The sequence below is a fragment of the Rhizophagus irregularis genome, chromosome 1, assembly GCF_026210795.1.
Source record: "Rhizophagus irregularis chromosome 1, complete sequence".
Taxonomy (NCBI): domain Eukaryota; kingdom Fungi; phylum Glomeromycota; class Glomeromycetes; order Glomerales; family Glomeraceae; genus Rhizophagus; species Rhizophagus irregularis.
Window position 1 is genome coordinate 7,560,940 of NC_089429.1, and position 24,068 is coordinate 7,585,007.

Below are 24,068 nucleotides of genomic sequence, written 5' to 3' on the forward strand. Positions count from 1 at the left end.
AACTTTAAACACATATGCTCAATTATGTCAGTCTTTACATAAACATTTCATTGTGGCTTTATGTAAACATTTCATATGGCTCAAATATTACAAAATATGTAAACATTTCATGTGGCTTTACTTATTGACCAATTACATTTAACGTTATAATATAAGCCATGCATAATAATGAGGCAAAGTAACCAATTAAGTAAACATTGCATAATAAACTAATAAACAGTACAGTAATATAAATCATAGGCTGTGCACTGGCTGTGCATCCTTTGAATTTCAATATAAATTCATAACTAAAAGGTTGTTTTCCAAAATTTCCTTTTTAATTTTCTAAATTAATTTTATCTTTTGATAATAAATATACCTCTCTGAATCATATTATTGAGGTTGCGTAATGGTGAATCCACAAGCGATTTGCTTGATGCCTTATGAAAAATTATTGGAAAAAAGCTCCGATAATTGATCATTTTCTAGTTTTTATTAAAAAGACTCTCTAAAAAATATTTTATATAGATGCATGAATTGTATTACTTATTGAATTCACAGATGTTATACCCTTATTTCTTTATTTTATACAAGGCAATTGTTAAAAAATATTAAATATTTATAAAACTATTGGTGATTATAAAAAAATTGCTTTAGTTTAATTACAAGTATTTAAAAAAATAATGTATACAAAAAATATAATATTAATTTGTTATACATTAAACCTTATAAACTTTAATAGAACATAACTAATTGTACATATAATAATATTAGTTGTTCACCTATAAGGAGATTATAGTTATAAGATGTGATATTACTCTAAAAGATATTAGTCTCAAAGTTCTGGTGAAAAATAATATTTCTATGGTTTCATTTCACGGATTGCCAACATATAAAACAGTATATCCAGATATAGAAGAAGCAAGATTTTCTCAAAAATGGTTGATGGTTTTATGTCTCGTCATAATTTAGTTAATAGGAGAAAGACATCAGTTGCTCAACGGCTTCCAGAAAATTATATTAGCAACAAGAAAAGAATAAAGATTATCAAAAAAGAAGAAAAAAGATGATATATCTATTCAAAGGCTATATTACAATGTGACACCTGAAAGGTTTATTGGCAGTAATCCACTACTTCAATGGCTAAAAGTAGCTACTATCGCTAATTATAATTAAACAACAATATATATAAAGGTAGAATCTTTAGATGGAATTTTTAAGATTAGGATAATATAACTACTACATAATAAATATCAAAATATCAAAACGTAAAATAGTTACGGAAGACATAAGATTCCTTTTAATATATTAAAATCATTATACTAAAATTTTGATAAATTTATATTATCACTTGCAAATCTTCCGTATTCAACATATAGTGGAAGAGCTTACTTCTGTGAGAGTATTCAGTCCGAGGAGCTCCACTCTTCTAAAGTATAAATTTATATGAATTAATATATAAAATTTATATTAATTAAATTCATTTGAATAATTTTTTTAAATTTAAGATAAAGATTGTTATTTGAAATAGATAAATATAGATAGCATCAGCAATACAGCAATTGTATTTATATTAATATTGGATTATATTTCATACTTTTCTAATAATATTATTATTATTTCTGCGTTTAGAAATAATTTCATTAATTTAGCATAACATATTGGTGTATCTTCTGTAATTATTATTCACCCAATTTCATAATTTTTATTACTTTATTAACAAATGATAATTTTATTTTACTAAAAATCTTCATTTTACATACCTATATATATTATTTAATGGAATATTTAAACCATAGAAAATTAGAATTTTATATACCATTTTTTTATGAAATATTAATTTATTAGATTCACTAAATTCATTAGATTCATAGAACAAATGATATTAGAACTTTATTCCATTAAGACAATGCATTAAACAAGCATTTACAAAACTGGTTCTTTGAAAACTCTTCATGCTATAGGTGTTCTATAAATCCTTGGAAAGGCTTAAATTAAAAACAAAAATAATTATTAAATTAGGAATTGAAGAAGTAGTAGCAAGATTCTTTCTCCCGTTTCCAAGTGGACTGAAAATGCTGTTAAAACTTTGAAACCTGAGAAAAGATATTTATGTGAGGCGAAAGGAGGTCTAATTATACAATAGAACCACATATTGCTTCTGCCACAGAACAAACTCTTCATTCTTCTTATGCTCCTTAAGACAACAGAGAGAACAGCCATTCTCCTCCTCCTAATATTAATAAACACACAACACTATGGATACAGACGAACTATAGTAATTCAATGGCTGAAGCAAGTATCCTCCCCAACAGTCACTTCATCGTCAACAGTTGCCTCATCATCAACAGACTTGCTTGTGACACATTCAATTAATTATTATTGGAAAATGGGAAGACAATGCATATGGAAGTGTTTACAAAATCTGGATTTTTCGTGTTATTATGATGACATACAGTTTCTATAATAGAATATCCGCATCTATAAAAAAAATTCTAGAAAAAATCTTGATAAATGATTATTTTACAAGAAATTTCTGAAAAATTATTTATAGGGTTCATAATTTTAGTTATCCCAATATTCTTTCATATATATGAAAAAAAAGAAAGAAAAAAAGAAATTAAAAGGAATATTTAGTAAGAATATCATCACGGTTAGTTAATTTGGGTGTTCTATAAATCCTTAGAAAGGCTTATTAGCTAATAAGGTATTAAAAAAAGGAGTATTTAAGGAAAAGCATGTATCCCCTCTATTTGTGATACATTCAATTAATTATTCATGTCTTCCTTGTAAATAATGGACAAATTTTTATACCATTGTGGCTTTAAGGTGCATGCTCATGATGTACAACATAACAGTATTTATAAAATCTGGATCTTTAATGTCATCACAACGAAATCAATACACGAACACGAACAGTGTATCAGAACCTACTACTCCTAAACGCCAAGTGTAATCCCGTATTCCCATTAGAATAACAAATAAAGTTAGAAGTTCTCTAGTTGATGATTCCCTAACAAATAAGGCATTAAAGGAAGCATTTAAGCATCTGCATGTTAAAAGCAAGTGTCCTCTCTATTCCTTCCACTTGTGACACATTTAATCAATTATTCATATCTTCCCATCTACCTACTAAAAAGTTCACACTGAAGCATATTTGGAATCTGCTTAATGATGATGACAGTGATACAAATACGTATATATAATCCTTGGAAAGACTTAACTAATAAGGCATTAAAGAAAGCATTTAAGTAATGTGTGTCCTCCTTTCCTCTCTCTATCTCCTCCATTCATGACATTTTTTTAATTATTGTAATATCAGTCAAAGATAGAAGATTCATAATAATAGAGATATCATAAAATTTCTTGCTATTATTACTTCAGATATAATATTAAGTTTCTTTAAAACTTTTAAAATGGATTTTATATTTATATACAACTGCTTCTTTAAAACATTTTTAGAATTAACTCTATATATAGATTTGATTTTATAATGAAAGTATACTTTAATCATATTTTATATAACATATTACTATATATTGCTGACCACAATCCCTCCATATATAGTACCCCCTCATTTTTCTGAAAAATCTCCAATTTCTTTTGATTTTACTATTTGAACAATCTAATTTTACACAGGCGATACATGTAAAAGTGTTGATTGACCCCCTAAAATTTGCAAGATACCTGGGTACTGTGGTCCAATAAAGAAAAAATTTAAAAAATTTTACTTATTAAATAGATATGAAATTTCAGTAACAACTCATGGCGGTACTAATGAATTTGGAATCGACATGATCATCTCTTTTCAAAATTGTTGACAACTCAGAGATTGTATGTAATTTTATAGCAATTTTTTTTACCCATTAAATTAGAAACTTAATTTTATCTTTTTACTACTATACCTTTTGATAATCTTTATAAGTAGAATAAGATTAATATACCATACTTTTTAAAAAAGTTAATTAAATATAAAGACAAAAAATTGCAATTTATTGTTATATGCATATAGCATATAATTGCATTTATATAACATTAGCTTATATTTCATACTTTTCTTATATTATTATTCAAATATTTAATTACAATTTAACAGTTTTATTACTTTAACAAATGATATACCATATATCATAGACCATAATACCCAGGTAGACACTATACATAATGGGGTACAGGATTTTTGGGTATATTTTTGTGTATAATACTCAAATACTTGATATTGTATTCAGAAAGTAAAGATCTTTCCATACGATTGCAGGACCTCAAGACCAACTGTCGCCATCTTTGGCAGAGAATGCAGCTATCATGAGCTGGTTTTGAGCATTGTAATGGTTCCAGATTCAGTGACAGACATGAATGAAAACTTGTGAAAACCCGAATGGAAGAATTGAATCCATCAAACCGTTTAATTCGCACTAACAATGTGTGGAATTTAGCAATCATTGACAATATCGATTTTAAAGAGAAGAGTTTCAAGTTCGGTATTTCCTTTTCCTGGAGGCGTCCACAATCCTCATGGGCAATTTTATACAAACTTTCCCATGAATCAAATCCAAATCTAACCAAATTTGATTCAAAAATCATGTGGGTTCAGCTATCATGGTCATGTGGCACAGATATTCACCAAATAATTTTTATGAATACATCTGTAAAACTGAAAAAGATAAATTCACTACAAAATATGAGAATGTACATAGAGCTGGCAAATCCATCAATTACTATAATATTATACTACCAAACAATGAGAAGTATAATAAATAAGATACTTTACCCTCTATAGAAAAATATATAATGAAAAAGAAAAGAGTGAAATATTCTGAAGTAGTAGCATGCGGACAATAATCAGAATAATTTTGATACCTGTCTTATAGACTATTTTGCAACTGCTGCTTAAAAAAACCAATATCTTACTATAGCAATCATGATAATGGAGTCATAATCAATCATGTGATAATTTTTAATAAAACTGTTAATACATGCGGTTCAAAATTTGTCATTGATGAAATCACATTACACAATATAACTCTTTTAATAGCTAGAAGAAAAAGTCACAGTCTCTATGATTAATTTACCTTAAATATTATATTCAGATACTATACTGCAGCATCATTAGTGGTTATAATCCATTTAGTTGGAGTTCTGGATTTCTACAATTTCAAGAAATCAAGAACAGAATATTTAAACTATATAAAATTTATAAAATTAGAATTTATATATTTATTAGTTTCATATTAGTTTCATAAAATATAAATTCTTAAAACTATTAAAATAAATTTCATATTTCATATTTATATAACTACTTCTATCTTTAAAATATTTTTGAGAATTAACCTTAATTAACCTTATACATCAATTATTTTATGAAAAGTATACTTTAATCAACATATTATATATATAAATAAAGAGAATATAATTTAATATTTTCTTTTCTTTTACATTCCTTTTAATAAAAAATAATATACCCCGGATATTTTAAAAAATTCTAAGAAGGGTATTTATTATACATGGGAGGTACTAGATATACGGTAATTTTAATTTATTAAAAATTTTTATTCATTTTACTTACTATATATTATTTAATAGAATATTTAAACTATTATAAAAATTTAAAATTAGAATTTATATTTATTAGTTTCATATTAGTTTCATAAAATATAACATTCTTAAAACTATTAAAATGAATTTCATATTTATATAACTATTCTATATTTAAAAATATTTTTGAGAATTAGTCTTATACATCAATAATTTTATGAAAGTATACTTTAATCATATTTTATGCAACATATTAATATTCACAAAGAGAATATAATTTAATCACCTTTCAATGTCTTCTTTTCTTTTACATTCCTTTTGTAAAAAATAAATAAATGTAAAACAAGTATATTTTTTAAAATTAATATAAAATAACAAAAATAAATTAGGTTAATTATAATTATATTATTTGCAAGTGTAAATTTAAATATATTAAACTATGTTAATTAAGATTAAAAAATTTGTTATTATATTACATTTTTCATCTTATTTTTACTGCTTATACTGAAAACAATTTTTTATTAATAAGTATTATGGATTTATATATTTATAATAAAACTTCATACTAAGTAATAATAAATAACTAAAAAATAGAAATTATCAAAAATTATAGTAAAAAAATTATATACAAACCATACAATATTAAATTAAAGATATAATATTACTTTATTTTAAAAATTCTAGAATTCTATCCTTTAAATCTTATTTAGATTAATCTGATTTGATTCAAATCGGTAATTTAGAATATCCAGGTAGTATCCAGAAATTATCTGGATATCCAGATTGAACAGATACTACAAGTAAATTAGAAATCCAAATGAACAGATATACACTCTACTTGGGTATAAACCTCATACTGGATCATAGTATTCTTCATGATTGAATACTAATTCCAATCCAAGAATTGAGTACTGTAATGGTATGTTGCATATCTTCTACCAAAATTAACCAGGAGTGATATCACTTGCAGACACATCTGGAATAATATAAATTATTTGAATCTTTCATTTTCATTTTTATTGTTTTTATCAATAACTCTCCTATTCTTTTCATAATTCGCCGCTTTTATACAGTCAACCTCCTTTATAGTCACACCCCTCAGGACTGAAAAAAAGGGTGTGATCTAAACATGGGGCCTGAAACCTCTGAGAGGATTTCCGAAAGTTTCGGGTTTCGGAATATACGAATCGAAACCTCACCCGAAACCCTAAACAAGTTCCGAAACCCTAAATAAATCCTGAAACCGAAACTAATTTCAGTTATCTCGAAACTAATCCCGATATCCAGAAACTCGTTGATTGGATACAATTTAAATAATTAATAGATCGATATTCAATATATCGTGTTTGATAACCATCTTTACTTTTTACATTCAAGCCTTTGGCTGTCTCACATTAATTCACCTGATATAGTTTTTCTTTTAATTTTATTAATTTTCATTCTTCTTTTAATATAGATATCACTTCCCTAGTATAGTTTCTACCCCTTACTATGTTATGGACTAGCAGGCCATGCCTTCTCGTCTTGGGAATAACTGAAAAGGTGGGCGGCTTCTCAAGTGGGAGTTTCATACAATTATATATTTTGATTAGTATTCATATTTTATTATGTAATGTCTTAATTGCTAATTCGGTTAAGATCGGCAGTGTCTTACTATGTAAAATCGGGGCAAAAAAAGAAAATAATTATCTCTTGATCCAATGATCCAATTTCAATGAACTTTTTTTTGTTTTATAGATCTTGATTTCCTCAATAAAATAAAAAATTTATTGAAATTGAAATACTAAATTATAAGAAAATCGTGAAAAAGTATTTCATATTATTATTATGACTAAATTTTAGTAAATCATAAAAAAAGAATTGATTCCTAATTCAGTGATCCAATTTCAATAATTTTTTTTTGTCTTTTAGGTCTTAACCTCCTCTTCACAATAAAAAAAAGTTTGTCAATATTGGACTGCTAGATCGGAAGATAATCACAAAGATATATTTTGCCATATCATGAATCTAAAAATCGTCTGGCAAAATATGTTTTCGCAATTATCTCACGATCTAGAGGCCCAATTTTGACAAAATTTTTTTATTATGTAGAGATTATTGAGATCTAAATAACAAAAAAAAGTTTATCGAAATTGGATCACTAAATCAGGAGATAATTGTCTGCTTTGTTATTAATGGAATCTGATTGTTGTCAGTAAAATATGTTTTTGTGATTATCTCACAACCTAATGGTCCAATTTCAATGAAATTATTTTTATTTTATAAAGGTAATCCAGACTTACAGAACAAAAAAAAGTTCATCAAAATTGGATTATTAGATCATATGATAATTATTTTTATTATTTGCACCAATTTCCCCAATTTTACATAGTAGGACACTGCTGATCTTAACCGAATTAGCAATTAAATCTCTTGTATGACAGTCTATCTATAACATAAAAATAAAAAATAAAAATAAAAATGTTTGGACTTAATTGAGAAGTCTTTTTAATAAAATGTCAGATAGTAATTCAATATTGTTATAATTTTAGTTATTTTAATAAAAATTAATTAAGTAAATTAATAGGTTTCGGTTATATTTCGGTATATAAAAGTTTCGGGAATTTCGGGTCAGTTTCGGGTTTCGAGTTTCGGGAAAAAAACACCCATCCCGAAACTAAGTTTCGGTATATACCGAAACCTAAAGGGTTTCGGGAGGTTTCGGTTTCGGGCCCCATGTTTAGTCACGTGATTAGTACAGTTGCGGTGTCTATTTTAAGGACACTCTTTTTTAAATTGTGAGTAACTGAATTCGAATATACGATTCCAATGATACATGACTGAAAATGGTCATAAAGATCTTGACCGGCTGATTTTATTGATTGTTAAAATTGGATTTGAAAAAATTGTGTTACATTTGGAAAAAATCATATTCTTGAATTAAGAAGCTTTTCTGATGACCCATGTAAACATTCAAGGTTCTAAACATTCTGTAATTTTATAATTCTACGTTTATAATTAGCCACACAACTCAGTACCCATTTTCAATTTGAAATTTACTAAGATTCGAAATTCGAATACGCGTACTTTGAATACTTATTTAAATGTATATTTTTGGTATTTCCTTCCATTACTCCTTTATTCCAAAAGAGTATTGATTGATAAAAGCTTAACCTAAATTTAATTAAGCGTTTTGGGGATGAAAAATGAAACTTTTTTAATTTAAACTAGTTCATTTTAATGTTACCCATTTTTAATTAAGTGAATCATAGACAACTTTATCAATTAGTATAATAATACATTGGGAGCTTTCCAAACAAATCTTATAAATCTTATTTGTGGACGTTAAATCCTTTATAAATTATCCTGTAATGTTAAATCATTTCATTTCCTAATTATAACATATTGTAAGAATTCGTGGTTATGGAAGTTCATTTCGCCGGTGGACTTTTCGCCGAAGCCATTTCATCGAAAGGGTATTTCGCAGAAGAGAAATTTAGTCGAATGGAATTTTCGCTGAATAGACATTTGCCGAATCCTTTTCTCTGAATCATCCATTTCACCGAAGTCAACTTCATCGAATAGGACATTCCGCCGAAATGTTAGCGATTGATTAAAATTTCAATCTAATACCCGAACTATAAATCTTTTTAGTAACAAAATTTTGTAAATATCATACGAATATTTTGGAAAATATGATTTAAATATCTGTTCGATGAAATATAATATTCGATGAATTATCTCTTCGGCGAAATGTCCCTTCGGCGAAATGGCTTCGGCGAAATGTGTTCGGTGAAATAAACTTCGGCGAAAAGTCAAGATTCCATTTATTATAATGTAATTGAAAGAATTTTAAGCAAGTTTTTTTTTCAAAATAACAAATTCAAAATTTACAGATACTTAGCCGAACGCATAAGCATAATGATCTTGGCAAAAAATCACCTGGAACAATTTCCTTTACGCAGATGGAAAAGTTCTAGGCGTCTAAATAATGAATTGCGCAGCACATATTTTATAATATTAAATAATGAATAATTATTTTTAAATCAATAAACGTTTTGCATGACTTAAAAATATCCTACAATGAAGTTTATACATAAAAAAACTTAATTCAAAATTCTTAATAGGTATTGACTTGAACTCGACTTGAGTCGGTTCTTGAAAATCGGTTTGAAGTCAGCTTCGATTTTTATTATGGTTAAAATAGTTCTAAACCAAGGAGACTCAGAATCTTCTGAATTTAGATCGGTTCAAGAATTGGCTCGATGCAAATCATCACGTGAAAATGTGATTACTCTCAAGAAACATTCAAGTTTGCAATTTCCAAATTAGAGTTTTTCGTTCAGCGGGTGATTAAACATTTCGGATTCGTTTCGCCTACTCATAAAGCCACACTTTTGATTTACGGAAAATAACTAAAAGGCAACTTGGATAATTTTCATGTTTTGAGTAGAGGCTGGATCCGTTATCCGTTTGAATTTTCAGTGGTCATAAATTTATTTCGATTTTATATATAGCAATAGAACAAATTACACTGTTATCCGGATATCCGTCGGATATTAAATTACTACAACATTCAGTTACGAAAATAAAATTTTAAACTTTGTCATTATAGATGATCATTGGCTTAATGACTACCTGCTAAATCATTTAAATCTGTGGGTCACTATCTAGTATAAATCTGAACGATCTTCAATAATAACCGTCCAAACAACGGATCCATCTCTAGTTTTGAGGCTTTAAATTCCGTGAACATATGGAATAAAGAAAAACACGGAATAAATTTTTATAGGGATTAAATAATGTATAAATAAAATAAACTGGAATACGCAAAATAAGGCTGTTGTTTTATGGCTTATACAGTAGTGCCGAGTGCGGTAGACGGGTAGGGTATCAACAAGATAAAATAATCACGAAATCGCATCGGGTCGATCAATTGATCAATCACACTTTCACACTTGCATTGCCACCTAATAAGCCATATTTCCGTATGATAAATTTCTTTTATTAGAAAATTTATGGCTTTTTATTAATAATTTTTATTACAAAAGATAAAAAAAAAATCCGTTTTCTTTTAAATATGGCTACTTTTGAGTTTCAAAATTTTTCCAAAAAAAAAAATAAAAAAAATACATTTAAAATACAATATGTCCAAATAAATGTCTCAGTTACCTGTAACTGCTATGACACACAATCATATATTAAAATTTAATATTTAAAAAATAAATTTATTCTATATTTACCCTATCAAATCCGTTCAGGACCTTTCTTGCGTTCTTTGAAGGTTCTGCATCTACTTGTTCACCCGTAACTTATACCATGACAAGTAAGTAATGGAAACCTTTGGGTTCGATTGGCATTTACCATAAAAATTTTTTACCTTCTTTATTATGTAAGTATCTTATTATAATATTATCAATTTCATCTTTAAGATTCCTTAATAATTTTATTGATATTGCAGTTTAACTCCATGCCTACCTCAACCAAACTCAAGGAATCCTAGCGTAAAAGACAAAATAATCATGGTACTTATGGGTTGGAGCGGGTATTGAGGTATTAATATGGAGAAATTATCCAGCATTTCAAAATAATTATATTTAGTATAGCATATATGGACATTTTTGATACCCCTATTATATAGGACGGGATATTTGGGTATTAGACCATGCTTCCAAGACATTTCCAATACAACATCCGATCTAACTAAATCATAACATGTGTTTAAACACGCTGTAAAGCACTCTTTGTTTCCAATTTGTACAAAATATTCCAAAAGTTCTTCTGCTACTTCGGTGGAACGTTAATATCATGAAAGGTGATGTCCATTTTAAAGATGACGGGAAAATTGGGTTATGGACGGGATAATTATATTTAGTATAGCATATATTGAACATTTTTGATAATTCCCTAGGATATGTTAGTAATATAAGGCAAGATTTCTTTTCAAAATATCGAACTACAACACAAATTAATCAATAAATTTACTAATAAAAAAAAGTTTTTCCCAAATAACTCGAATAAAAAAATTGTGTTATAATAATTTCGATTTATCATAATGTAAAAATTCCACCGTGGAACATTCTCTTTCCTTAGAAACGATCGGAAATCACGATCAAATACCCAACGGCACCCAGAAAAACAAATAGGATTTCCTTCATATAAAAAGTAAACAGTGAAACGTGAGGGTGTAACACATGATAAATAAAAAAAAATAGATCACGTGATCGAGGAATTAAGTTCACTCGAATACATCTTCCACCCGTGTTTCTAGCGACAAAAATTTTATCTTCATAGATTTAATTCATCAATGTATTTATTTAGGACATGATGATATGATACAACTTCAATTAAGGAGGATTTTAAATGTTAATAACACGCATTTTTTTATTAATTGTTTAAAGTTAGTAGTACTTTTAAAACAAACATTAGAAATACATAGAAAAAACAATTGTTTTAAAACTACCTGCTAACACAATACGTTATTACTAGTATTGTCAAAATAAACTATATACTATTTCCATTGATGTTAGCTAAAAGTTCTTTATACGTATTGCTCCAAATGTTATAATGAAATCTGTTTATCAAAATGCTGTTTCTACTATTTTATTTTCTAAAATGGCATGTGTAATGTTTTTTATTTTATCATCCATTGTTGTTTTTCACAAATTTTCTAATCCGTCACTATCAATCCCATAATTCTTATGTCCATCAACATTAGAAACCATTTTTCTCTTTTTCAATCTCGACTACTTTATCCCAGATGGATTTCCAAATGTCCTCTACTACTTCCCCACTTCTTTAGATTTTGCCATCTTTCCAAATTCCCTAGTATTAGATAAAACTCTGGTAATTTCGTGTACCTTAGTGTAGATACTACTAGTGTGGCGTTCCATTAAAATACTATATGTAGGTAAATCTTTTAATAGATTTTTAACTTCATAAGCTCTTTCGCGCGTATCTTCTTCAGTTGACTTGTTACATTTTATGAACTTTTATTACAATTACTAATGAACCAAAGTTTTGGGCCAACTTCTAGCAAATAATGTATATCTTCTAACTTGCTACACAATGCATATCTGTTTTATATCTAATATTTGATTTTCTTTTGATCCAATTTCTATAATTTCCATAGACTATTTATTTTTCCATCGCAAGGAGCATCTTTTAAGATTATGATTTATCGCTAAGCTGATTTCTTTAACTTTACTAAACTTTTATTCTTTAATTGATGCATTCAAACTTTCTAACGTTTTTTCCCATTTATTATGAGCTGCTGAACCGTCTTGCATACTTAATAACCGCAATGTATAAATATGTTACCCAATTATTAAGAAATTTAGTTCAATTACATCATACTACTAGCTACTATCTAACCTCTTTCTTATACTAAGACTGAAATTCTGTATCACTTTGGCTATGTTTTCTGTTGTTAATAAAATTAATTATAATTCCATGTAAAATTACCCTATCGATATTTATTGCATTCATCGGGTCCTTTCGATCATCATCCTTCTATTATCTAGAACATTGAAATGCATTCTGAAGAATAGGATAATTATTCTTATAATTTCGTACATATTTTGCATTACGTACTATCACTATTCCTCATCACTATCATGATTAAATTTTTTATATCGTCAATTTTCTCAGCATCCTCACTTATACCGTAATCAATCGCATCAATTTTCATATTAAATTCTTCATCTTTGTTACATTTTTTGACATAATTCATTTTGATTTTCGTGTGCTCGTATGTGCGACTAATCACGTAAGTTCCAAGTTCCATCTATAGGTCGGACACGATTCTCTCTTGATGACGGGCGATAATGAATTGTTGGAGTGGGAAGAACTCTTGCATCCATCTGTTCGCGTTATTGAAGATAAAATTATAATCAAAATATGATTTATAGATTCTATATCGCAATAATACATATTTTAAACCTACCAGGGCCATTTCATTAGATACTCTCATAACTTCTTCTTTTCTATAATTGATAATTCTTTTGCCCCTATTTTTGGCGGTCCATTTCCTTATATTTAAAGAACAACTTTCACACATTACTATCAAGTTAGGTGAATTATCAACACGATCTTCTTCTGATGGTATTAAATCATGCAAACCTATAATTGAATAATTGAAGCATGAAATTTATAAATTAATCTTAAGAGATTTTATCATTAGATTAAATATTATTATAGGTTAAATTACTATATGATTAGGCCAAATTAAACAGAGATTGCTTTAATGATTGATTACCTTCAAATTAAACTCTTAATAAATTATTTGTAAATCCACTATTTTGTCCCAATACCATTTTTAATAGATAATATTCCTACTTCACGTTTTAACGCCAATCAGCATCTTGTTCTCGTCCATTTTTCAATTTGGTATATGTACAGTAGCATCCGAAGAAATAGACCAAACGTGCATACATGATTGTTAAAAGTTAGAAGCTGCTGCTATCAGTCCATTACCGATACATTACCATAGTAGCAATCAAGGTCCTCTTATTATTACTTATTTACTACATTTTATTTTAGTCATTGATTTTAAAAAAAAAAATTCGCGTGAATTTTTTCATATTGATTTCTTTCGCATTGTGGTAATAGTTTTAGCTCAATTTAATCTATTTAAATTATTCAAATAAACATTAAATAATATTTAATTCTTAAATGTATTTAATTATTAATTAAATTATTCAAAATAAATAAAAAGTCTTTTCAATACCTGAGCTGCATTACTTCATTATGTTTAAATGTCGCAAAATGTTTATATGCGCAACAACATAACATTCCATATTTAAATCTTGGCGGTTGATAGTTAAGGAAAACTAGACGAAGCCCGGCCACAGCCTCACAGGCACTTCTTACTGTCTTTACTGTCTTCCTAGGATTTTATGTATTGATAATTGATGGATGATGTCAGATCAAATTCTATGATAACCATTTAGTCGGTGACACACACTCGGCAAATCAAACAAATCAAATTGATAGAGTACACGTGCTAATCTGATAACTAATGGTTTTTCTCCGCTCCGTATCTTTTTGTTTTCCACCTTTAAAGTAAGTAGGAGGTTTAGAACTTATACGTGTTGTTTCTCCGCGCTTTTTTGTTTTCCACCTTTAAAATAGGATATATTCGTATTTTATCTAATTAGTAAAAGGGGGATTTTTATATGTAATTATTTTTCGTGCCGTAAATTCTAGTTAATGCTTTTTGTTCAAGCTAGTCAGTTGCTTTAGCAGATGCGAAAACACTATTATGATGTTTCTCATGTATGGAAAGAACGTTTTCAGATCGCAAAAAGCAACTTAATCTAAAATCTGATGATTCAAGGAAATGATTTAAGTTATAAATAAACAAACGTTTCCTGAAACTTTTCATAATTATGAATCAACACAATAGAAATTCATAATTCTAATAATAATTCCAATTTAAAAAAGAACTTGGTGAATGCCTGAATGGTGATCGATCACAAGGTCTCCAAAACTAAGAAAACTCTGCTTCAAATTCTATTAACTACTACATGTTCAATAAACACGGTTTAATTAAAGTTGAAGACAAACCAATATTAATTAACAACCAAGAAAGATCGCAAGCGCTCTGTTACAAAATTTGATGTAAATAAGGATGATGATTCTATCCGATGGGAATTGATGATTAAACATCATCTCGAAGAAATTCCGAGTGTTTACCAAGCAATAACTAAAAAAGTTCAAACCGGAGATTAATGACGACAACGATTTTAAATCAGTCACTTTCGTCTTTCAAGAAAATGAAACGTGAGCAAAAAGTTATTAAAATCCGCGATCAATTACTCCAGAATTAAAATAATATCTTCTGTTCATCTTATTACTAATACTCAAGGGCACAAATGGGTGAGCTTAATGCTAGTGATACTAAAGCAACAAAATAATTGGAGTCCATTATCAAAGTAGCAACAAAAATAAGTTGATTACTGTTTTTTTCCAACGGATAAGACTTCAAGTAAAGAGTATGCAAATGAGTTACAAGAAAGAAGCTTGCCTTGATGGTTGCTATGATCTGTTATGATAAGAGTGGTATCGGACTGGCAGTTTATGTCAATGCAGAATAATACTTATTGGATGAGTAGTTCGTACTTGGGTTAGATAGGTCGAAGTTGAACGTGATGAATAAGTTGGATGTTTAAGTACTCGTTTGATTATTATTCATGAGTAATTGCATTCATAGGTACGTGTTGGTATTAAATTCTTTTAATAATTGTGAAATCATATTTAGGATTAATATCTTGTACCTCCTCGCAAATCTTAAAGATCTTACCGATTCCGTCCTGTGTAATTGATAATATAGTTAATTGAGTATGGTATACAGTATACCTCCGATGTTGTATACTGTATACTGTAGTATGGTGTAAAAAAACTATACTGTATAGATAAAATGCTAACTATATAAATAAAAAACTATGACTGTATAGATTTTTGTCAACTATACAACATCAAATATCATACCCAATATCGTTTAACCGCTATATTTTGAACTTTTTAACAGTGGATATATTCCCATTTGAGATTGATAAATTTTATCGATCACTTTTTTAAGCCGGTGGAAAAGAAAAGGTGAAAAAATAATAATTTTTTTTATTTTTATTTTTATTTTTATTTTTTTTTATTAAAAAAACGACTTTTTTCCAAAGACTAGGGACAAATATGATCGGAATAAGAACGCCACTTTGAAACCAAAATCCCAATTAGGTAAGAGTTGAGCGTGGAGAACAAGATTTAAGGAACATTAGTATAATTTTACTAATGTTCCTTTTATTTTGTAGGTAGTACCTACCGGACGCTTAACTTGAGATCAGTTTCAATGGAAGGTTGGAATTAGGGAGTACGGCGAAAAGTCAGGATTCCATTTATTATAATGTAATTGAAAGAATTTTAAGCAAGTTTCTTTTTCAAAATAACAAATTCAAAATTTACAGATACTTAGCCGAACGCATAAGCATAATGATCTTGACAAAAAATCACTTGAAACAATTCCTTTACGCGTCTAAATAATGAATTGCGCAGCATAACAATATGATCATCGAGGGCGTATTTTTTTGTTAGTTGTAATAGTGATCTAATTTCATATAATAAACACATATTTCGTAATATTAAATAATGAATAATTTTTTATCAATAAACGTTTTACATGACTTAAAAATATCCTACTGTATAATGAAGTTTATACATAAAAAACTTAATTCAAAATTCTTAATAGGTATTGACTGATGACTCGACTTGAGTCAATTCTTGAAAATCGGTTTGAAGTCAGCTTCGATTTTTATTATGGTTAAAATAGTTCCAAACCCAGGAGACTCAGAATCTTTTGAATTTAGATCGGTTCAACGATGCAAATCATCACGTGAAAATGTGAAATTACTCTCAAGAAACATTCAAGTTTGCAATTTCCAAATTAGAGTTTTTCGTTCAGCGAGTGATGAAACATTTCGGATTCGTTTCGCCTACTCATAAAGCTAATTCATTGATTTACGGAAAATAAATTGGATAATTTTCATGGTTTTAGTAGAGGCTGGATCCGTTATTCGTTTGAATTTTCAGTGGTCATAAAATTTATTTCGATTTTATATATAGCAATAGATTCGCTATATATATATTCAATTACTACAACATTACGAAAATAAATTTTTAAAACTTTGTCATTATAGATGATCAAATTCCGTGAACATATGAATAAAAAAAAACACGGAATAAATTCTTTATAGGGATTAAATAATGAATAAATAAAATAAACTAAAATACGCAAAATAAGGCTGTTGTTTTTATGGCTTATACAGTAGTGCGGTAGACGGGTAGGGTATCAACAAGATAAAAAATCACGAAATCGCATCGGGTCGATCAATTGATCAATCATACTGCACATACTGCATTGCTACCTAATAAGCCATAATTCCGTATGATAAATTTCTTTTATTAGAAAATTTATGGCTATTTATTAATAATTTTTATTACATAAGATAAAAAAAAAATTCGCGTCAATATTTTTCTTTTAAATAAATTTTTCCAAAAAAAAAAAAAAAAAAAAAAATACATTTAAAAATATGTCCAAAATAAATGTTTAATATTTAAAAAAAAATAATATGTCCAAAATAAATGTTTACCGGTATATCATATTAAAATTTTATTAAAAAATAAATTTATTCTATAATTACCCTATCAAATCCGTTCAGGACCTTTCTGCGTTCTTTAAGGGTTCTGCATCTACTTGTTTAACCGTAACTTATACCATTACAAGCAAGTAATAGAAACCTTTGGGTTCGATTGGCATTTATCATAAAAAATTTTTTACTTTTTTTATTATGTAAGTATCTTATTATAATATTATCAATTTCATCTTTAAGATTACTTAATAATTTTTATTGATATTGCAGTTTAACTCCATGCCTACCTCAACCAAACTCAAGGAATCCTAGCGTAAAAGACAAAATAATCATGGTACTTATGAGTTGGAGCGGGGTATTGGGGTATTAATATGAAGAAATTATCCCGCATTTCAAATAAATTATATTTAGTATAGCATATATGGACATTTTTGATACTCCTATTATATAGGACGAGATATTGGGGTAGGAATGATCCCGCATTTCAAATAATATTATATTTAGTATAACATATATTGACATTTTTGATAATATGTTAGTAATATAAGGCAAAATTTCTTTTCAAAATATCGAACTAAACACAATAAATTTATTAAATAAAAAAAAAGTTTTTCCCAATAACTCTAATAAAAAACAATTTTTCGATTTAACATAATGTAAAAATTCCACCGTGGAACATTCTCTTTTCTTAAAAATGATCGGAACTCACGATCAAATTTTACGCAACGGCACCCAGAAAAACAAATAGGATTACCTTAATAAACAGTGAAACGTGAGAGGTGTAACACATGATAAATAAAAAAAAGATCACGTGTTAAGTTCAATCACCAAAAAACTATGTTCGGTAACGGGTTTTTATTGGTCAGATAACATTATCTTAGAAAAATTTTTGCAGCTTTTTTCAAGAAAAAAAAATAGAAAGGGAACATTTATCTTAAAAATACTTGTAGTTTTTATAAAAAAAAAATATAAAGAAACGTTTAACTTAATCATTTCTTATCACTATAGTCCATTTCGCTTTATAAAATTTATTGAAATAAATAAAAATAAAAATAAAATTTATTGAAAATAAATAAATAAAAAAAATAAATAAAAATTTAATTTAATTTAATTTATATGAAAATAAATAAAAAAAAAAAGATCACGCGATAATTTCAATCAACGTGACTTAGGTAGTAGATTCAAAGATTTCAAAAAATTTTTATTGTCACGCCGTTGTTCATATTCCGAAACCTTGAAAGGTTCTCGTAAGTATTCTTTAAAGAATTTTGGCCCAACTTTAAGATCGAGTGCCTTTTTATCAAGTAAGGCAACTCGGGTCCAATATCGTGCATCTGATAATTCGAACGTGTCGAGATCACGTAGCTCGCCAAATGGTTTTGAAGTGATCACATTACATCGCAATCGATTCTCACTGGCTTCATAAGAAACATCCTTCACAATTACGAGAATTGCATTGCGTTCATCTCTACATTTTTTAATATTCTTTGAACCCTTGGTGATGTATAGACGCGCAAAGTTGCAATGCGTTTCTGTTGGTTGAAATTTAACCGGAGGGAGACTTTCACGTTCGAATGTGTCAAAAAGAGAACTTGACATCGGATCTAAACGTTCAGCGGCAGCATAGGGAAGTTTTGCAACGTTACTACCACTCCTTGTAACTTGGAGGAACGAATACAAAGGTACTATGTATATTTTACTAATTTACGCACGAAAAAAAAAAAACATTAACAAAAGAAACCGTTAAAAAAGGAAAACAAAAAAAACATGAATACCTCTTAATATTAATATTTGGTACTACTTTACAAACATCACCAAATTCTTCATGAGGGAGTTTAGCACCAATCTGAGCAAGTGCGAAGTTCAATTTATTTATATCATGTGGTGGTTTCGAAAATTTCGTTGTTAAATTGACAAAACACGTAAGCATCGAATCTGCTTCTTTGAATATTACGGAATCTTTTTCATGGAATTTGAATGCATTATAAATAATCTGTGCTAAATCAGCATAGAATTTTGAAACTGCACAATCGTATTCTCCTGCCCAAAGTTTATGTTCAACTGTTATTAAATCCATCGGACGTGCGATGCGAAGGTGATAATTCCGAGCCGATTCGGGTACAGGATTAATAAAAGGGCGACACCATCCTTGAGAAACAAAACAATCTAACATATACGTCCCGAGACGAAGCAATAGCTCACGACTTAATACTTGTTCGTTTAAACAAAGCGATTCCAAATATTTTCGCAGCGCTATCGTCTGTTTTGGCTCTGGTTCAGGTACACCAGGAACTGGACGTACGTAACTTTCTTGTTTGTACTTACTGGACGTCTTTAGAATCGACTTTATACGTATTATTTTCTTTTTTAATTGATTGCTAACGAAGGGCAGGCAAAATACACCATCGCTAGCAAAGCGCACGCGGAAGCCGCAGCTGTGTCCACTTACGCCCTGGCTTACGCGGTCTGGAATTACAGCTGGTTGTCCCGTAGAAACAATAACGTTCGTAACGACTACATTTTTATTCTCTTTAGTACGAGAATAGCATATTCCGCTTCTCAATAATATTTGTTTTCTATTGTTTCTTCGTCCATTTACGCCTCGTGGAATTATGTTTTTTGCAGTAACTTTGGTCATAGCGAAAAAAACGGCGAAAATAATGTATAAAGTGAAGAAGAAAAAATGGGCTTATGATAAAGGAAAGAGAGTTATTGGCAAAAAAAATGAAAATGAAAATGAAAGATTCAAATAATTTATATTTTTCCAGATGCGCGTATCACCCTAATTTTTTTAGGGGTAACCCCATTAAATTGGCACCACTTTGATTGGTTAATATGAAATATCTTGTAATACACTAAAATTTGATCTATTTCGTGACGTAAATAAATTTACGCGCACTTCTTCTACTTAGCTAGTTTAAAATGTCTACTTACCCTGCATCTAACATTATTTTATTTGATCAAAATGGTACTCAATATACTTATACAATTATTAAAGAAGGATATTATCCTCAAATTGATATACTTTGTTACACTTCTTCTTTAAGTGATTTAGGGAATGTTAATAAACTTTATTAGCATTTCTTTTGTCCTTTTTCTTTTGTAGGTACCTACTTCAAAGATTTTCGGTCTTAGATTCTTGAATGAAAGGCGTTGGGAATTGGAGTTAGGGGACTTTAGTAGAACCTTTACTAACGTTTCTTCATTTTTTTTAACCGTAAACCTTCTACCTGAACACTTTGAAAGATTTGATTTGGATTTTACTTAAACATTTTAACGTTTCATTTTTTAAGCTGAAATTGTTATTTTATTATATAGATTATTTTTGAATTTTGATATTTTTTTTTACTTAAAAATGCATAAATAAATATAATAAATGTGATTAGGAAATTTTTTTTTTTAATTTTAAAAACTTTTTTTTATTGAACATCAAAGTCTATGATCAAGTTATCTAATGGCAACTTTCATAAGCTCATATGTAAAGTATAGCAGTATATATAGAATTAAAAGTTTCTATAGATTTTCACTATATTATACAACCTATCATACTTAATATCGTTTAACCGAAAATTATAAAAATTATAGCGATTCTATCATGTATAATATATTTTATTTAATCCAATTTTCCCATTTATCGTATAAATAAAATTTTATGAAATTTTAGTTATATTTTAACATATGTATCTTAAAAAGTTTCACGCGATGCATTAATAATTGAAGTCTAAAATTATTATCAAAAAATAGCGGATCACGATCTTTTCATATTTTTGACGATTTGATCTAGCCGTATAATAATTTGATTTATAAATTATGATGGTCTTGACATTCTTCATAATTAAATAATTGAAAATATAATATTAAGTGAAAGATCGTTTCCGATCTTTGTTCCAATGCGACCAACATCTCGTCATAAAAGTTGTCTTTAATATAAATTATGATAAATCTAATTAATTTGTTCCATCAATTCCCATCTAGTCATTTTTTTTATTTTAAATATTAAAATAAAAAGGGTTTTTTCGTAAATATAACTCAACATGTATTCGCGTACAAGGATACTCTATTAAATAAACAAATATAAGATTATTTTTAAAATACTTAAGAATACATGTTCATATATAAATATATTACCTTACGAGAGGATCATTCTTTTGTATCTAGTGGACACGGAACGGAACATCATTTTTCTATAGATTCAATTTGATGCCATCATTGTAACTAAACTCCCTAAATATATTGTAAGATATTCTTTACATAATAAACATCCTCCAAAACATACTTAATTTTGACAATCAACCACTTCTTATTGACTTCGGTTCGTAGTACATACAATCCTATAACAAGGATTTCCATTTTTTGTAAAGCTAAAAATTAATTATTAAATTTAATTTATTAAAAAATAAATATTATTATTATTCTTACTTATTTCAAACGTTTTACGCTAGTCTTTCTTGTTCATCGTTATTTTCATCCTCAGTTTCAAGCTCCGCAATTGCATCGATTTTGAGACACGTTAAGAACAGCCTTCATAATATCATCTGTATAAGTTTAGTTGCAAAAGTTAATGCAAGTATTCTGCACCCTCTCATTCCATCTATCATCACTCCTATTTCCCGTCTCTAATTTTTAAATTCTCATAAAAATATTCGATTTCGTTTGATAAATCTTAAAAAAAAAACCCTTCCTGAGGAAAATTTAATATCTATTATAAAAAAAAAATCAATTCCACCGACATAAATTTAGATTAAAAGAAATCCCTTCTCCGTCTCTCATTAAAATTATGAGAGGAAAATTTAATATTTATTGTAAAAAAAAAACCAATTCCACTGACATAAATTTATATTAAAAGAAAACCCTCCTCTATCTCTATTTCCTCTCATTAAAATTATGAGAAGAAAATTTAATTTAATATATATTATATATATTATATAATAAAAAACCAATTCCACCGACATAAAGATTAAAAAAAAACCTTCCTTTCCGTCCCTACTAATCTAAAATAACATAAAAAAATATTCGATTTAATTTAATAAATTTTAAAGAGAAACCCTTCCTTCGTCTCTATTTCCTTATGAGAGAAAATTTAATATCTATTGTAAAAAAAACTAATGCACCCGACTTAATAAATATTAAAGAAATCTTTTTTTTTCCGTCTCTAATCTTTTAAATTATCATAATAAAAAATATTAATAAATGAAAAATTTTCACATTATCTAAAGAAATTTTAATTCTTTTAACGTCCTAAATAACATCGCACCAACATTCTTTTCGTTGGGTAAGATGAATTTTCGAACAAGTACCAAGCTTCGAATGCTCAATCTGCTTCTCAATACTTTCTCTTTTATTATATTATTAAAAATAATAAAAGTATCAAATTAGATAATATCAACTTTTAATAAAAATTCGAAAATTGGTACAAGTAAAGGCGACAATAGTTGATATATATTCTCAGAAAGTCGCAAATTGACAATAGGACATGGCTATTGTTGTGACAAAAATGTCTTCAAGAGGAAAGGAGTCGAAGCCATGTTAGCCGTCTCTTCCTGGAATACTAATTATTTTTCACGTATAAATCTTTGTTCTTTCAAAATCTGTTTCCTTGATGTGTCCTTTACGTCCACGTGTGATGAAAAACCTTTCTATATTATATGAGATATCTACATTCTTATAACGGCTATAAGATTCATTCCCATCATGATTAACAATCTCCAAATGTTGTAGATTTATTAAATTTAAAAATGAACCAGGATCGATAAGTGGTGTTGTCATAAATATTTTTAATCATGTCGTTTCTGGAACGTAGTCTACCAAGATTAAAAATAGTATTTGTTTCACAGATCCAAAATTCCAATAATATGAATACAAGTGAAATAGATATGATTACAAATGAACAAATTAATTAAAACATTTCATCTGAAAAAATTTTTCCATGTCCGACTGTAAGTTTTCCACCTTTATCACGGGGATGCTCTTCTGCCTTGAAAGGCAATTTACAAACTAAGCAAATAAAAGGTTATTTTAATGATTTTTTTTTTTATCAATTTAGATATAATTATAATTTACTTACGTTAAAGGTCCACCAACTAAATTTTGTAGTTATTGAAATTATTGAAATTGAGAATAACACATAAATAAAAATCTTTTAGTTATAATTGATCATTATTTTATAAATAAATAAAATAAAATAAAATAAATTTAGATACCTTTCTACTAGTTTTCAATCCAACCTTTTTTCCTGTGGCCACCCTATTGCTAAATGTTTTAAACCTAATTTCTTTCATATTTTTTTGAAGTCAGTGTCAAATTTTTAGATATATGCAATAACTTTGCCCTTTTCTCTCGCTCCCTTTCCTTCATTCTCTCTTCCATATTTCTTTAATTGCATTTTTTCATCATCTCAATATAATAATAATTTTTAGGATATTTTAATGAAAA

The 24,068-nt window shown here is 27.9% G+C and overlaps 3 protein-coding genes across 3 annotated transcripts; all 3 read right to left on the reverse strand.

The window, feature by feature from the left end:
* Window positions 1-11,841: 11,841 nt before the first annotated feature.
* OCT59_001509 (uncharacterized protein) lies at window positions 11,842-14,355 on the reverse strand. The gene is made up of 4 exons (XM_066139635.1): window positions 14,222-14,355; window positions 13,751-14,120; window positions 13,439-13,654; window positions 11,842-13,355 (listed from the first exon to the last, which is right to left on the reverse strand). The coding sequence occupies exons 3-4, from the start codon at window positions 13,550-13,552 to the stop codon at window positions 13,254-13,256; spliced, it is 216 nt and encodes a 71-aa protein (XP_065989025.1). The 5' UTR covers window positions 13,553-13,654; window positions 13,751-14,120; window positions 14,222-14,355; the 3' UTR covers window positions 11,842-13,253.
* Window positions 14,356-19,321: 4,966 nt separating this feature from the next.
* On the reverse strand, window positions 19,322-20,274 carry OCT59_001510 (uncharacterized protein; the record flags this gene model as incomplete). Its single annotated transcript, XM_066139636.1, has 3 exons — window positions 19,322-19,335; window positions 19,412-19,433; window positions 20,086-20,274. 3 exons carry the CDS (start codon window positions 20,272-20,274, stop codon window positions 19,322-19,324), a joined length of 225 nt encoding a protein of 74 aa, XP_065989026.1.
* Window positions 20,275-23,528: 3,254 nt separating this feature from the next.
* OCT59_001511 (uncharacterized protein) lies at window positions 23,529-23,914 on the reverse strand (the record flags this gene model as incomplete). Its single annotated transcript, XM_066139637.1, has 3 exons — window positions 23,529-23,630; window positions 23,701-23,772; window positions 23,837-23,914. 3 exons carry the CDS (start codon window positions 23,912-23,914, stop codon window positions 23,529-23,531), a joined length of 252 nt encoding a protein of 83 aa, XP_065989027.1.
* Between the last annotated feature and the right edge of the window lie 154 nt (window positions 23,915-24,068).

What these genes read in the sequence shown, in the direction of transcription:
- OCT59_001509 (XM_066139635.1), bottom strand. Translation starts at nt 13,552, where the DNA reads ATGTGTGAAAGTTGTTCTTTAAATATAAGGAAATGGACCGCCAAAAAT. An exon ending in TATCTAATGAAATGGCCCTG is followed by an intron (nt 13,356 to 13,438) that starts GTAGGTTTAAAA and finishes TAACGCGAACAG; the next exon opens with ATGGATGCAAGAGTTCTTCC.